At 51.5% G+C, this 16797-nt stretch overlaps 1 protein-coding gene across 3 annotated transcripts in view; it reads right to left on the bottom strand.

Annotated features, from left to right (window-relative positions):
- CASP2 (caspase 2) overlaps window positions 1–12429 on the bottom strand; it is a 62695-nt gene extending 50266 nt beyond the window's left edge. The window contains exons 1-3 of one of the 3 annotated variants that reach the window (XM_019500556.2): window positions 12108–12429; window positions 5070–5237; window positions 4235–4313 (exon numbers count right to left, since the gene is read on the bottom strand). In XM_019500556.2, coding sequence (XP_019356101.1) covers window positions 4235–4313; window positions 5070–5237; window positions 12108–12257 — 397 coding nt within the window. In that variant the 5' untranslated portion in view covers window positions 12258–12429. The remainder of the gene's footprint in view (window positions 1–4234; window positions 4314–5069; window positions 5238–12107) is intronic. The other 2 variants (XM_059726824.1, XM_014609222.3) reach the window with 2 other exon arrangements.
- Between the last annotated feature and the right edge of the window lie 4368 nt (window positions 12430–16797).

Below are 16797 nucleotides of genomic sequence, written 5' to 3'. Positions count from 1 at the left end.
GATGTGGAATATTCATAATTAGCAAGCTAATTATTTTCAATATTTTCTTGGCTTATATATCTTTCTTAAACTTATATTCACTACAGGCAGGGGCGACGCATAGGCGGTCCACGCAAGTACATGTGCACCCCCTGCAAAAAGGCAGTCCCTGATCACCTCTGGCCACTGCCAACAGTGCCTGCGGGTGGTCGGTGCTCGTCACCCTCCTGACAGTGCCAGCAGCATCTGTGGGAGCTCCCCACTCACCACCGCCAGGCTCTCGCCACAACAGCCGTGCCCCCCAGCCACCGGGGGTACACACTGTTCATGACCACAGGTTTCCAGAAAGCAGCTTGAACACTTTTAAAAGTATGAACATGCTTGGGGTGAAAACAAAGTCTTTTATCCTGGAATCCTACAGACATACAAGCCCCACTGTCTCACATCGGGTAAACACAGTATAGGTGTTGCATTAAAAAGCCTGAGACAATCTTTACAGTTTGAATGGCAATTAACTCAAATTAGCTGCAACCGTCCCAGCAAAAGTGTTCTCTCAGTAAAGCGTGACAATGGATTTGTACCATCTATAGGACCCAGGATAAATCCTAGGCTGTTTTTACCCTTAAAATAGTTGAATAGATTTAATAGATTTTTAGGGTTGGGAGCAACCTCAGTAGATCATTGAGTCTGACCCCCTGCCTGGGAAGGAAAGAGAGCTGGTCGGACGACCCCAAGCAGGTGCTTGTCCAGTCTCCTCTTAAAGACCTCCAAGGTAGGGGATAGCATCACATTCTTTGGAAGCACCTTCCAGACTCTGATAACCCTTATTGTGAAGAAGTTGTTTCTGATGTCCAGTCTAAATCTGCTCTCTGTCAGTTTGTGGCCATTGTTTCTAGTTACCCCAAGGGGCACCCAGGTAAACAGAGTATTTCCTATTCCTTGCTGGCCCCACCCTGATGAATTTGTAGATGGCCACAAGATCCCCTCTCAGCCTTCTCTTGCAGAGGCTGAAGAGATCCAGGTCCCTCAATCTCTCCTCATATGGCCTTACCTGCAGGCCCCTAACCATATAAGTAGCCCTCCTTTGGACCCTCTCAAGGTTATCCACATCCTTCTTGAAGTGCAGCACCCAAAACTGGACGCAGTACTCCAGCTGCGGCCTTACCAATGCTGCATGGAGAAGTATCACCTTCTTAGACCTGTTTGTGATGCACCTGCTAATGTATGACAGAGTGCAGTTAGCTTTACATATTCATCTTAGAGTCCACTATGACTCCGAGATCCCTTTCTGCTGCTGTGCTATTGAGTGGGTCATCTCCCAATCTGTATGTGCTGGCAATTTTTTCTCCCTGGGTGCAGCACTTTGCACTTACCTTTGTTAAACTGCATCCTGTTCTGTTCTGCCCATTACCCCTACTGCTCACGAGTTAAACACATTTACTCAGTCTCTATACTAACTGCCAGAAGCCACTATAATGAATGACTTGGGAATTAGAAGTCAGAAAACTGTTCTTGCTGAGGACTGGGAAGATTTCTGGCAACTAAAGAGTGCAGCAGAAAAGGTACGCCAAGAGATGAAGGATAAATTTTTAACAGCTGGCAGTTAGATTCTCTAATGCACGCTATACTATAAATTGGGACAAGAGAATAGGACATACAATCAAACAAGGGATCTCTCCTGCCTTTCCACTTTTATTATAGTAATCTATCTGGCTGCCCAAATATTTTCACACACCCTATTACCAGGAATCATCCACCTTGCCAATTGCCAAATGTTGTGGTTATCAGGAACACATTACAATATGGTTCCACTGCATCACTTTGTGGGCTCGTGATGAGCTGTGCTCCAAAGTCTGAGATGGCTTCCAATAATCTTCTGGACACAAGGCAAGGTGCTAGTTTTGAACCATAAAATCTTAAACAGCATGGGTGCTATGGCCATTTGTACACATGCTTGTGGTGCAGCACCAGGCGCTTTTAAAAGCATCTAGCATTGTGGTGCATACATTTGTATAAATGGCGAAATGCGTGTCAGTGCTGAGAAAATGGTGACAGCGCACTTCTGAACTAAAACATCAAAGGTGCTTTAGTTCAAAAGCGCATCACTGCCATTTTCTCAGCACTGATGTGCATTTCGCCATTTATGCAAATGTATGCAATGCAGCACCAGGCACATCAGCTCATGTGCAGAACAGACTCAATTAATTGATTCTGCTCCGATGTGCCAAATCTCCGGCACGATGAAGCAGACAACTGTATGTGTATAAATGCCCTACATGCTAAGGGACTACCATGTCCCTTATGTTCCATCACAATACCCATGGTAGTGGAGAGCAACCTCCTGCAAAGCAGTACAAGTACTAACATGTGGAAGGGCCAGTCTCAATAGTTGCCCCTTAGCACTGGAACTCCCTCCCCCTTGCAGCCCATTGAAAGTCCAAGCCTGGACATCTTCTGGAAGTGATGCAAGACCTTTTTATTTCAGCAGACTTTTAAGCAGGATGGATACATTTTTGGGATGCTATTTGATGAGTCTTATTACAGTGGATGCTGATCTTTTTAGCACAGGCCACAAATTAGCCCCACACTATCCTCATGTGCCAGTCTGATTCCCATGCCAGACCTGCTGGTTTGCTTTCTGCTCCCTGCCCTATCTGCTAATACTACCTGTCCCCTCCCTAATCTCCTATGTACCACAGGGGCAGCCCATGTCACTTGCAGCAGCCATGCTGCAGGTTGGCCACTCTTGATTTATTACAAGCTATTCCATTTTAATATCTGTTTTTTTAATTTTTCCCCTATTGTAAGCCACCCTGACCCTTTTCTGGGGAGACTGCAATATAAATCTAATAAATAAATAAAAGAACTGGCACTTTAAAGAACACAGAAATATATAAGAAACGTCAGGCCCACAAAACAAAACTTAGTTGGCTCCAAAACCCTTATATTAAAGCACCAGTTCCACCAGTCTTACATGGTTTTTTTAATTAATATACCTAATGGGACACTTTATCACCTCAAAGCCTTGCTGTGTGATAACTTACATATTTAAAACAGAAAAGGAGATAATAAGCAAGCAAAGGGACCAGATAACAGGGCAGGGGGACACCTGGGTAGTGGACACTTCCTAGTGGCAGCAGTGCTGTCAGCACAACTATACAGCTGTGGAGGCAGCTGTTCTTTTTCCACCACCTCCCCCATTCACCCATCCCTAGTTATGCTCTTAGATAATGATTTCATTGTAATTTTTTATTAATAAAATTGTTATTTCATAGAATCATAGAAAATCATAAATAAGGCAACAATTTGTGTTTCTGTGATTTTACATTGTGAGGGTCTTAATTTAGTAACAACAAATCATGTAGTTAGAATAGCACATGCATGTCCTGCAATACATAATTTATTTTACCAACTTTAATCCTTTTCCTTCTTCATTCTTAACCCTCCCCTCTTACAGTTTGCAGACACCCAACTGTCAAATCACTTCTAAAGTTAGGCCATGTGGCATAATGACAAATGCTCTCTTTGTACCTCTTAGGTCAACTGTCAGCCTCCTCATTTTCAACAGATCTTAAACTTAAAGGGAAAAAATACCTTTTAAATTCCAAATGCTTCTGTTAACATTTTATTCAAATGGTATTCTTGCTATAGTCATTGAACCCTGATTAGAACCAACTAGAAGCCAGTTTGCTTTCCTCTTCCACTAGTTTTCCTGTCACTTTTCAGCCTAATTCTGCCTCCAGTTCCTAGACTCAATGAACTGACCACATTCCATCCCTTAAGGTACTGACAGACGTGCAGCTCCCCAGTGTAGCTGATGGTGCTTCACAGGAAACACCATGAGTTACAACAATCCCCCAGTCCACCCCCCACAACCCAACAGACATTTGCTTTTGGGTCCAGGGACTTGGGGAATTGAGCAGCTGCATCTCTGCAGCCCTGCCCCCACCTCCCTCCAGTGCAGTCTTCAAGATGGGAGTGGGGAGAAGGAAGGGGAGGAAGCTCAGGCTGCGGTTGCCCAGCCTACACTGGATGGTGGGGTGGGTGAAGGCTAGGCAGGCAATAGTGGGTGGGAGAGCTTTCTGGAAATGAAAAAGGAGTGGCTATTCAAGAAAATGAGAACCAAGGATTTTTGTGGCTGATATTTTATCTTGGATCAGCTACATGATTGGAATAGATGCACAAGCTTTTCAGGAGAATAAAATATAGAGAAGAGCAGGTTGCCTTGATCCTTGAAGAAAGGACCTAGACTCACCAATACAGCGTGGTCTCTTTGATAAGTGGTAGGATTCACAGACCGAGAATGGGAGACTTGAATCATAATCATGGCCCCGCTGCAAAGAAACAAGAAAAACCCATGCAGTTCTCAGCAAATGACACTTGCTAATTTATGTTGTAGATATTTTGAAATCATACATAAAGCAACAGCTGTATCACCATCTTGGATCCCAACTTAAATCAGGCAGAAGGGTCTGCATTTTCTTTATATTCAAGATTTCTTCCTTTCCACATGCATCTCTGATCCCACCTTATTCCATTTCACAAAGTTCCACTTTCCTTACATGGAAGATTTTTCCCCCTCTCTCTCATCTTTAGATCTCAGCTGTATGCCTTTCCAATCTAACCTCCTAAAAGTCACCTTTCTTTTAAGATTGCTTAGTTTTTTCTCTCTCTTCTTTAAACTCGGGGTACTGGTTCCTTTAACTATTACAATATATATAAGTTGCTTGAGGCAAGAGATGGAAGAGAGGTGCGAGTGGGAAGAGATGGGAAGGGGAGAGTGGGGGTGAGAGTTAGGGAGAAGGAAGGGGGCGGGGGGGAGAAGAGAGGAAAATCTGCAACGTAGTAAAAAACTTAAAATTACATTTGGACAAAAAGGGTTTATTTGAGGCTTTATCATGGAGTAGCAAGAAGGGAATAAGCCCAGTTTTCATCTCCTCTACTCTGTCTCCTTTATCCTTAGATCACCACCAGATTTCTACTCATCACTAAAACCTACAAAGAAATTTATTTTCCTTATGTTGAAGATTCATTCCTTTGTGCCCACACCCAATTCCAAACATGTGTCACTCAGAATTGACATTCCTTACCTTTACATACCCGTTGCTCGAGTGTTGTATGGCATTTAAGAGCATCTCTTCCAGATGCTCCTGTCTGGTTTCTCTCAGAGCTTCACAGAAGGCTGAGAAGGCTTGGGGGCCCCTCTTGGGCAGAAGGCTGAGGAATTCAACATTTTGGCTGAAGCTCCCGGCTTTGGTCTAGATGCAAAGAACCAACAAGCAAACTTATAATAGATATGCCAACCAAAATCTCTCTCGATTCATTCTAGGAGTCACAAAATGAAATAAGAAGGTAGTAAGTTTAAAACTAACACAAGAAAGTTCTTTTTCACACAGCATGTACTTAAAAGTGTGGAACTCTGCCACCAGATGTTGAGAAAGCTGACAGTTTAACTACATTCAAAAAGAGATTGAACAGATTCTTGGCGGGAAGGGGTATCAGTAGCTATTGGGCATGGGAGTGAGGGGCACAGCCTCTGAATCAGAACGTCCTAGATCTTAAACACTAGAGGCAGCAAGTGAGAGAGGAGCAATGGAAAAAGCCCTGGTCCTACCCAGTTCACTCTCCATTTCAGCATCCACTTTCTGCCACCGTGCGACACATGCCTATCTGATATGCCAAGGGTGATGGGCTTTGGCCCATCATTAAAAACTATAAACCTCCCTTGAGAAGGGAAGACCACTGGGGACATATCAACTGAGTGTTTGGGACAACAATAACAAAAAAACAGGAATAGGAGTGAGGTCATAAGTTAACAACAAGGGATTTGAAAGGGGACACTGAGCTGAGCACACCAGTCAGTGCCCAATGCCCCCAAAAAAGTCGGGGGAGCCTGTGGATGCTGACCAGTGAAATTGCTCGGAGATGTGAGCGGAGTGCCAATTAGACAGCCCCACACTTGCCCAGGGTGCTACCCTGGCCAAAGCCGCCTTCCTGGTCTTACAGATGGTCAGTTTGGCCAGAGCCAGGAGGAGGTTGACTAGGAAGTCCCAGGACTTGCTGGGGCAGCGGACGGAAAGTACATAACAAAGGTGTGGGGAGAAGTGCAGCCAAAACCTCAGCAGGAAGTTCTGGAGGAGGCAGAAGAGGGGCTGCAACCTGGCACTCAAAGTAGGTGTGTGCCAGGGCCTCCCTCTGTTGAGAAAACAGGCAGGCGTCAGGTGTTCGTAAACACGCCCATGGCAACAGCTCCATTCAGGAAGTGCCAACTGAGGTCCCCAGTGGCTCATGAGATCAAGGTGGAATAAGACTTGCCCACCGGGGACCCTCACCCCCGCCTTCACCTAGGCTGTCTCGCTCGTTGTTGGGGCAGGACACGAGGACGGGATGATGGACAGTGCAGAGTACAAGCATGTAGAGCTGGTGGCAGTAGGCTGTTCACAGGCAGACCAGCTTGGTACGCCACAGCATGCTAAGATGTTGGGGCAGGGAGCACAGTGGGGCCTGCCAAGGCAGCAGCCTCACAACTATCTCCAGAGGGCTGGGGAGGAGAAACTGCCCTTACACAGGACCTGGTCAATGTAGGCAAGGGCAGTGGGCAGCAAGGTTTACTTCCCAGAGCAAGCAGCAGGGAACACGCAGCACGGGCAGCTTCACAAGCCAGCACAGAAGGATGCACCTATCCCTGCCTAGCATAGTCTAGAACAGGGTAGGCAACTTTTTTTAGCTGGAGTCCCAAAAAGCCCACAATGTCTACCATGGAAGGTGCCAGAGTGCCGGCATGCCAGAAAAACAAAAGGGGGGGGGGGGCAGTGGTACATGGCAGGACGCACTTCATATTAGTATACTTAATAACCATAAATGTTGCCTCTGTTGTTGTGTACTTTTTTTTGTTCAGCATGTTGCGGTGAGAGAGAAAAAAGAAAAATAAGAGAAAGAGGAGAGAAAGAAGGAGAGAGAGAAAAGAGAGCAGAGAGAGAATCAGGCACATACACACACACACAGAACCACATGTGCACAAACACAGAGAACCAGAACAGACACATGCACACACACATCCAGAGCCAGACATGCGTGCACACACAGACGCACAGAACCAGAGGCAGACAAACATACAGAACCAGATGCATGGGTGCACAGAGCCGGGCTGCTGGGCCACCAGACAAAGTCCGACCCAACAATGCCCTGGGCCTGCCAGAGCCCCTGTGCTTCCTTGGGGAGCCAGCCCCCGGGCTGCAGTATGGCCAGCCGAGGCCCCGGCCCAGAGCCTACCAATCAGCCCAACCACCTACCCACTCCACACACCTAAGCCCACAAATGTGCGGCACTCCTGGCAAGGGGCAGTGCCAGCCTCATCCCAGTACAGCGGCTGGGCCAGCGCTGGGCTTGGAGCAGGTAGGAATCAGGCCAGCTCAGCTGCAAGCCCTGCTGCAAGGAGCCCGGCTCCGTAGTTGACAGCAGTTACCCAGAGCTGGGGCTGGCTGCAGCCAGGAGTCTGCAACCAGCTGCACGCGTGCCTTGTGGGGGGGGGAGGGGGAAACAGGCCTGAGGCAGCACAACCCCAGCCTCTCCCCTGCTGCCGGCACAAAGCTGATGACTGAGCTCTGGAGCCTGCAGCAGCTGCTAGTTGCCAGCCTGGGCTCTGAGCCACTGCAGCAGGCAGGCTGCAAACAGCTGGGCCAGGCTCCAGCATCAGCTCTGTACTGGCACGTGCACACATGACTTGGAGCAGGCTGCGGGAAGGGCCCAAGGCAGTGCAACTCCAGTCTCTCCCCCGCTACCAGCAGGCTCTGGAGCCCAGTGCAGCTGTTTGTAGCCTGCCTGGGCTCTGGGCAGCTGAATCAAGCAGCAGGCAGGCTCTACAGCTCCGGCATCAGCTCCATGTTGGCAGTGACTGTGCGTGTAGTTCAGAGTGGCCATGTCTCTGGAACACATTGGCATACGCTGACAGAACCATGCTCGTGGGAAGCTCCTCAAGCACCAGCCCCACCACCCACTTGCGCAGGAGGCAGAGGAAGGGCTCGAGGGCAATGGTAGAACTAGCCTTACAGCGGGCAGCCTTGATGCACTCCCCAGCTGAATGGGATGGGCTCCATCAGTATCCAGTTGTGCTGGACCATACGCTCTGCAGAGGTGTACAGCACCTGGAGAAACCAAATGAAGCAGGGACCAAAGCCAAACACCCTCTCAGCATGCCTGTGAGGTAGCCAAGATCCGCCCTGTCAAACACCATCTTCTGGTCAAGGGACAGGAAGGCAAATGACAGGCTGTCCCTACAAGCAAGCTTGAGGAGATCCTGCACTAGGTACAGGATGCTGAAGATGGAGCTCCCTGGAACTGTTTACATCTGGTCACATTCACCCACACATATCTCAGGTGCAGCGAAATGGCTTTTGCTATGACCTTGCAGTCTGCAGAGAGAAGTGAAACTACGTGCCAGTTCCTCAGGTTGAGGGAAGAGGGTCCCTTTTTCTAGCCAGCAGGGTCAGGACAGCCCTCCTTCACAACAGGGGGAGCTCCCCATCCCTTTCAGACACAGCCCAAACCCCAGCTAGGTCTGGGTTGAGGACATCCAAGAAGGCACAGCAGAACTCCACAGTCAGTCTGTCAATGCCCAGAGCTTTGTTGGTGGGCATCAGATGGAAAGCATCCAAGAGCCTGGCCAGGGTGACAGGACACTTGAGCAAGTCCTGGTTGACCAGGAAAACCTATGGCAGTACCTTCCCACAGGACCTGGCAGCCATATCAGCATTGGCCAGATATGATGAGAAGAGCTCTGCATAGAAAGCCCTCACCCTTCGTTGCAGTTCACCAGAGTCCATGAGGTAGGTGCCATCCTCCGTCAGGAGACAAGTGATGTACCTCTTGGCACCCCTCCTCTTCTCTAGAGCACAGAAGCAGTAGAAGCCACAGTCCAGTCCACCTCCCAAAGGAGCTTGATGCGTGAGCAGATGAATGCACCGCAGGTGCAGCAGTCATGCAGAGCACAAAGCTCCTTCCCCCTCTCAACACTCTCCACGCAGGGATGCATAGTTTGGGTCAGCAACCAGGCAATTCTCCAGCTCCTGAACTTCCCTCTTGAGCTGCTCTCTAGCAGCTGTTAGGTGCGCCCCCGATGTAGAAGCAACAGTACTGCCTGACACAAACCTACCTCATGTCCCACCATCTCTGGGTCAAGGGAAATGCTTGCCGCTGCCTGCACCAGGCCAGCCAGAACTCCTGGAAGGTGACCAAAGACCACATTTTCCAGCAGGCTGTTGCTAAAATGCCAGGAAGCCAGCCTTGGATGCTCAGGCTGCAGAGTAACCTGAGTGCATACCAGATGATGGTCACTGAAGGGGGCCAGCCTAGTGCTGGAGGCATGGACTTGGGCGGTATTTAGCATGGACCTGGGCGGTATTTAGCATGGACCAGTAGATTCAATTCAACTGAGTAGATTCAATTCAACAATTCAGGGTATCCGTTACTCCTCCACCCTGACAAAGGTGAAGGTGGTGGTGTTGTCAAGATGGTTCACGCACCTGGGTGGCATTGGTGCCCTCCCCATAGTCCTGGGGAAGGGAATCCTCCCCATCGGGGCCCACTGGCACGAGCCCCTGGACTCCCATCTCCCCCAGGTGGTCGGAGTGGGGGTCTCTGCCATCAGACCTGCCCCAGGGTGGCTGGGGCTGAGGTCCAGTGCCTGTAGTAGTTGGGGGCAGGTCAAAGCCGGCTGAGTTGGGGGGAGGGAGTCTTCTCCATAGGCTAATCTAACATAGGATGGCCTTGCCATCCTGGGCCCTCTTCCATGTTGGTAACAGTTATCTTTTTTATTTTTCCTGGAGGTGGGATTCCTGGTGCAGCTCGGGAGGTGGTGGGTATAACATCAATGTCAGCCCTCCTCTTGGATGGTGGGAGGGGGAGCCTCCTTCATACTGGAGGGCCCAAGCTGCGTCTGGGCTTTGCACTTTACCTTGCAATGGATGGTAGATCACCACCCATGTGGGACCAGCACCCAGCCAGCCTCAGGGTGGCCTGAGGAGGGGTCTTCCTGAGATGCTGGAAGTATCGTGGGGCTAGGAGGGAGTAGCAGTGGTGGGGGCTGGTGTGCCCCCCTCCCTGCTTTGGGACCCCACTGGTGGCTGTGGCATTGGGGGGGGGGGGGGGTGTCTCCTGAGCTTGCCAAGGGATTGGATGCTAGGGCTGGGTTGCCAGTGGTGGTGGTACCTCTCTGCTTGGGGGGTGGGAGTGCTGTGGTGCCCCCCATCGCTAACTGAGGGGACATTCTTGGCAGAGGTGCCCCAGTACCCAGTACCAGAAGTACCTAACTTCCACCACCATATAGTTAATGTGGTTGAGGGACCCCTGGAAGGAGACAATAAAGGTCCCCCCTTCACCTCCAGCTGGATGGTGACTTGACCATACACTATGCAGAGGCATACAGCACCTGAAGGTGGTGGAAGGACTGGATGTGGGGGGAGGTTGGGGTCCTGGCACCCCAGCAGGAGAGTGGTGACCAGGGATAGAACTCTCCCCAGGCTTTGCAGGAAGGGCATGAGGGCCCAATTAGGGACGTAAGGGGGTGGGGCTGAAGACCACCCGAGTTCCCAGCTCCTCCAGGGGCTTGAGTGGGACACGCTTTCCCCCCCACACTGCAAACCTCTTCTCTGCCGCTTCCTGTATGGCAGCCTCCATGGCAAGGTAAATGATAACCTTGCGGTAGTATCTGGAGACTGTCAATCTCCAGGGGCCCCCACTGCCTGAGTGAGCTCACATAGTTCTCAAACGGTGGTGGCTTAATCTCAGGCATGTCGCAGTGCACCCCACTGTGCCTGCTGATGCTGGGGAGGGGACCCCAACTGCCTGAGGATGTGTGGGCAGAAGTGGAAGAGGGCCCAGGCTCCGAGGCTGCAAGCTTCCCTGCAGCCACCTAGGAATAGCTCCAACTGCTGAGCTGAGCAGCCCTGCTTGCAGAGATGAAGGAAGACTGAGTGGGAGGGGCACCTGCAAGTGTTGCTAACTGGACTTTCTTTGTAGGCCCTTTACTCTTCCCACCCCCTGTGGAGGAGGAAGAAGAGGAGCCCTTGCCCTTTCCCCTGCCCTGGTTGGGCTTGGGGGCTCCATGGCCCCCCTCGAAGAGAGACTGGCCAGTGGGGAAACCCCTGCCCCTGCAGGGTCTTCCCCAGCATATTGGCAGCTCCCTCAAGGGACTCTTGCCATATCATGGGAGGCTAGGTTGGAAGCAGCGGTCGCAGGAGAAAATATTATGTGGGTGCTGGGGTTGCGAGTGCATGGCAGGATGCGGAGAAGTAGTGCAGAGATGCCCCTCCCCCTCACTCGGGGCTGTTGCGGGGCTGATGCATGGCAAGTACACTGGGCATGCCAGTGGTGCTGGAGCAATGGAGCTGCGTTTGGGGGGGCTAAGCCCCATTAGCCGCAGCCTTCTGCTGCCTATGGTGGGAAGGAGTCAGGTGGGGTGTGAGGGAGGGAGCTGCATGCTCCTCCTCTGCCTGGAAGGAAGAAAGTGGCTTGCTGTGGGGTGCAAGGTGCCTCCGCAGGCTGTACTGCAGGGGGGAGGAGGGGAGCTGTGGGGGGGAACACAAAAAGACAACAGGGACATATGCAGAAAAGAAAGGGAAGCATGCTGCTGACTTAGCGGATCACAAACACCAGGAGAAAGGAAGTGGAGCACAGGACCCACCACAGGAGGGTAGACACAGGGGTTGCTCCTAGACCAGCTAACAGGCAGACATTGCTGGTGGCGGCATTGTGAGGTCCCCTTTGGCTGCAGGTGGCCCTGGTCATGCAGTGGTCGTGAGGCAGGACCAAAGGAGAGAGGGCTGTAGGTCCAGCAGGAGGCGAGGGTGGGGAGAGCAGGAGCCTGCAGCAAGCAGTTCCTCAGGCCCCTGCTCCCTGGCCCAGCTGCAGCATGGGGGGGGGCGCCCCTGGTGGCCATATGAGACGGAGCAAGATGGAGCTGGGGCCCGACCCACGAAACAGCAGCTCCTCTATTCTCAGTTCAAGCTCACAAGGGCCCGCATGTGAAATGCCGCATCCCCGCGCCCTAGCCCGTGCCGTGGCCGGCTCCCGCGAGGCAGACCAGGTCCCGCAGCCCGGGAAGGGAAGCGGAGGCCGAGGCCCCGCCCTACCTGGATGGCCTCCTTCATCTCCGGCGTGAGCACGGCGCGCGCCAGCAAGTGCTCCAGCAGCTCCTGCAGCACCAGCTGCTTGGCCAGGGGCACGCGGTGCCTGCGCAGCGCCTCCTGGTGGCACGGCTGCATCCCGCACGCGCCCGACATCGGCCCGGGCTGCCCCGCGCCGCGCCGGGACTGGGGGCTGCTCCGAGCGCTCAGTGCGCCAGCCCGACGGCCCCGCGCCCAGCCCGCCCAGCGCTTCCGCCCCGCTTGCCAAAGCCCGTGTCAAATCAGCGCGCATACGCGGCCGCGCCCAACCAGCTCTGCAACTCGTGGTCACGTGAGCGCCTGCGCGCGAAATCTCCACTTCGCCGCCATAGCGGTTTCCGGCACGGAACAATGGAGTCCCGTGTACGCGTGCGCCGCTGTTCTTGTGGCGGAGTGGTCGCGTGCAGCCCGACCCAGCAGGAGGCGAGGGTGGGGAGAGCAGGAGCCTGCAGCGGGCAGCTCCTCAGGCTCCTGCTCCTTGGCCTAGCTGCGGCATCGCAGGAGGGGAAGCAGGCGGGAAGGCGGTACTGGACGCTGTGAAGAAAGCACAGAAAGCCCCTGGCTGGGAAATCCCGGGAATCAGGGGTTTTCTGGGTTTGATGCCCACTCAGTGCTTTGGTCTCGGTACAGTACGTTGCTGCGAGGTCCCTGCCGTAGCCTACTCGAAAGGCATCAGAACCAGTTCAGAAAGACGGTATTACAAGAGTACGAAGCCCATGCGGATGGCTCACGCGTGTCCTAGAAATGGTAGCAGCGTTTCAAGGACTTTGAATTTAGTAGATTGCCAGCGTGTCCTCCCTTCCCCCCCAATGCCCTTGAGGCTGGTCCCTAGAGTGGCTGGCAGGTGGTACGTGGTCTATGATAACCCCAGGGTGGGGTGGTGTTTACCTGGTATAGGCAAGGGACTTGATCTCACAAGGAAAGCATCACTGTGGAGGGTCTGGTAAGAAGTCTAGCTAAGCCGATTCAGTTCCCTGCCAAGAGAGGTTTGCTGTTCTTGCGGGCGTGAGGGACCCACTCCTTCAAGCATTCTCAGACTCCTGGCAGATGTGAATATAATGCTGTGATTGGGATCTGAGGAATTTCGTGCCCGATCCCTGAAATCGCATGTTCTTCCATCCCAGACATGCATGAAAGGACATGTGATTTTTGGGATGGGACATAAAATTCCTCAGATTCCAGTTGTGTAACTGCCACAGCCAAACTGGACCAAGCTGGGGGCAGCTAAGTCTTGGATCTCAGGGCTGCCTCCTGCCTGATCCCAACCCTCAGTTGATCATCAGGATCAGATGTAGAGCAGTACCCAGTCCCAGTTTGAGATCCAAGGATCAGGTAGGGGTAGTCATGTCCTGACCTTGCCTTATACCTGATCCCAACAATCAGCTAATTGGGATCAGGCATAGAGCAGTCCCAAAACCTGCCACGTGCTCAATTTAAAGTGATTCAATCCACATTTAATATGGAACATCTCCATGGCTGGTTTGCTATTTATGAAGTCATAAATTGGCTAATATGTCGCATCTAATTAATCACATGATTAACAGTTTTCTTGTGCAATAAATGAAACATCTGCCAGGGCCTTCCAGCCCATATTGGTTCAATATATAGTTGAATACTTCACAAGGATAGGTTTCTAACTCCTCTGGGAAAATGAGGGTTTGTGAATTAGCTGAGAGTATGTATAGCTGCTGCAATTTCATAGATTTCATAGACATTAGGGCTGGAAGGGACCTCGGAAGATCATCGAGTCCAGCCCTCTGCCCAAAGGGCAGGAAGTCAGCTGGGGTCATAGGATCCCAGCAAGATGAGCATCCAGTTTCATCTTGAAGGTGTTCAATGAAGGCGCTTGGACAACCTCTGGTGGCAGGCTGTTCCAGACCTTGGGGGCTCGGACAGTAAAGAAATTCTTCCTTATGTCCAGCCTGAAACGATCTTGTAGTAGTTTGTGACCATTCGTCCTCGTCATCCCTTGGGGCGCTCTGGTGAACAAACGTTCCTCCAGATACTGGTGGTCATCCCTGATAAACTTATAGGTGGCCATCAGATCACCCCTGAACCTGCGTTTTTCCAGGCTAAAGAGCCCCAGGGCTCTCAGCCTGTCATCGTAGGGTCTGCTTCCCTGACCTCTGATCATGCGCATGGCTCTTCTCTGGACTCTCTCAAGCTTCTCCACATCCTTTTTGAATTGTGGAGCCCAAAACTGGACGCAGTACTCCAGCTGCGGCCTCACTAAGGCCGAGTACAGGGGGAGAATGACGTCCCGGGATTTGCTTGAGAAGCATCTATGGATGCAAGCCAGCATTTTGGTCGCTTTACTAGCCGCAGCATCGCATTGCAGGCTCATGTTCATCTTGTGGTCAATGATGACCCCCAAGTCTCTTTCTTCCATAGTGCTAGCCAACACAGCACTGCCGAGCCTATAAGGATGCTGCGGGTTTTTTTTCCCCAAGGTGGAGAACCTTGCACTTATCGGCATTGAACACCATCAGATTCTCATCCGCCCACTTGCTGAGCCTGTCCAGGTCAGCCTGGATCATCCGCCTGTCTTCTGGTGTGGATGCTTTGCCCCAAAGTTTGGTGTCATCTGCGAACTTGGCCAGTCCGCTTCTGACTCCAGCGTCCACATCATTAATGAAGATGTTGAACAGTATGGGTCCAAGGACAGAGCCCTGGGGGACCCCACTGGTCACAGGACACCACGATGAGTGACTTCCAACAATTACTACCCTCTGGGTCCAACCCCGGAGCCAATTTTCCAGCCAGTGGATCGTGGAGGACCCAAGGCGACAATTGGCCAGTTTCTCCAAAAGACGATCATGGGACACCAGATAGAAGGCTTTTTTGAAGTCAAGATATATGACATCAATCTCATCTCCCTTGTCCAGGTGATAGGTCACCTGGTTGTAGAAGGAAATGAGATTGGTCAAGCAAGACCTACCCGCAACAAACCCGTGCTGGCTATCCCTTAAGATGTTGGCGTCGGCCAGTCCATTAAGGATGGCCTCCTTAATAAACTTTCTAAGATCTTCCCCGGGATAGAAGTCAGGCTGATGGGCCTATAGTTAGCCGGATCCACTTTCCTCCCTTTCTTGAAGATAGGCACCACATTGGCCTTCTTCCAGTCTTCGGGCACTACACCAGAACACCAAGAGTTTTCAAAGATCCGCGCTAGGGGCTGGGCTATGATGCTCGCCAGCTCCTTGAGTACCCTGGGGTGAAGATTGTCAGGGCCGGCTGACTTGAAGGTATCCAGCTTCTCAAGATGTTCCTTCACAAAGTCAGCATTAATGGAGGGCAGGGGATCACCCTCACCCGGACTTCCCGGCCCTGTAGCGGGCATGGGCATCCCATGGGGCTGATGAAAGACTGACGCAAAGTACCTATTTAATAGGTTGGCTTTTTCCTGAGTGTCAGTTGCCCCATCTGGTTCAGCAGGGTCCAACATTGCCCCTGCTTTTCCTCCGGCTCCCCACATATCTGAAAAAGGACTTTTTATTGTCCTTGATGCTCAAAGCTAGCTGGAGTTCAGTTGCAGCCTTGGCTTTCCTGGTCTGCTCCCTACAGGACCAGACCAGTGCAGAATAATCCTCCTTGGAGGTGACTCCCATCCTCCATCCTTTGTAGGCCTTTCTTTTTAGCCTCAGGAGGTCTGCTAGGTCCCTGGAGAGCCAGGGGGGCTGCTGTGCCCTCTTGCTGCCTTTCCTCTGAGATGCAATAGACTTAGTTTGTGCATTGAGGATCACTCCCTTGAGGAGCAACCACTCTTCTTGAACTCCCCTCTCCCTGTGGTCACAGTCCCTTAGGGCCTCACTGACAAGCCTCCTGAGCTTGTCAAAGTCGGCTTTCCTGAAGTCAAGGACTTCCGTGTTGCTGATTTGCCAGCTTTTCGGCGGATGGTGAAGGTGATCAGCTCGTGGTCGCTGTCACCCAGCTTCCCATCAATCACTAGGTCGCCGACTAGGTCATCCCCAGTAGCCAGTACCAGGTCGAGCAGCGCTTTGCCTCTCGTTGGCCCATAGACTTCTTGAGTCAGGTAGAGGTCATCCACGTACAAGAGGAAGCTCTGCGACCGCTCAGATTTTGCTGAGCAATCCTCCCACGAGATGTCCGGGTAATTGAAGTCACCCATGACAACCATGGCCCTGGAGCAAGCTGCCTCAGCCGGTTCCTGGGCAAACTCCTGGTCAAGCTCAGGACTTTAGGTACAGAACCAGTGAATTTCTGAGTGGAACTTCTCCAGTCAACTCCAGTCAGACCACTTCTCCAATCAACTGTATGAGACCACTGATGAGCTTCAGCTGATAAAAGAAACAGAGCCATTTGAGGTAAAATCTGCAGCAAAAAGCTGAATGGGTTCACTTTAATTAGGCAACCCACTGCAAACAAATAATTCAGGTCCTGTATAGTTCTACTCTTCCACCCACTCCGAAGACTTATTTTCTCTGACTTCATACAAGTCTTTAATTTACTCTCTGCATTTAAAACTCCTCCCCCAGATAGATTTCAATATGAAGGATTCTGGGAGGACTCTGGGAGAGACTTTCCACTCAGCTGGAAATTACAAGGTGTGATAGTCACAATATATGTTACCTGAGATGCTTATGACCAAAGGGACTATGGTTTTCATGGAATCATGAGGTTAGAAGGGCTATCAAAG

This window comes from Alligator mississippiensis, chromosome 4, assembly GCF_030867095.1.
Source record: "Alligator mississippiensis isolate rAllMis1 chromosome 4, rAllMis1, whole genome shotgun sequence".
Lineage (NCBI taxonomy): Eukaryota > Metazoa > Chordata > Crocodylia > Alligatoridae > Alligator > Alligator mississippiensis.
This window is presented reverse-complemented; position numbering and strand designations above follow the sequence as displayed.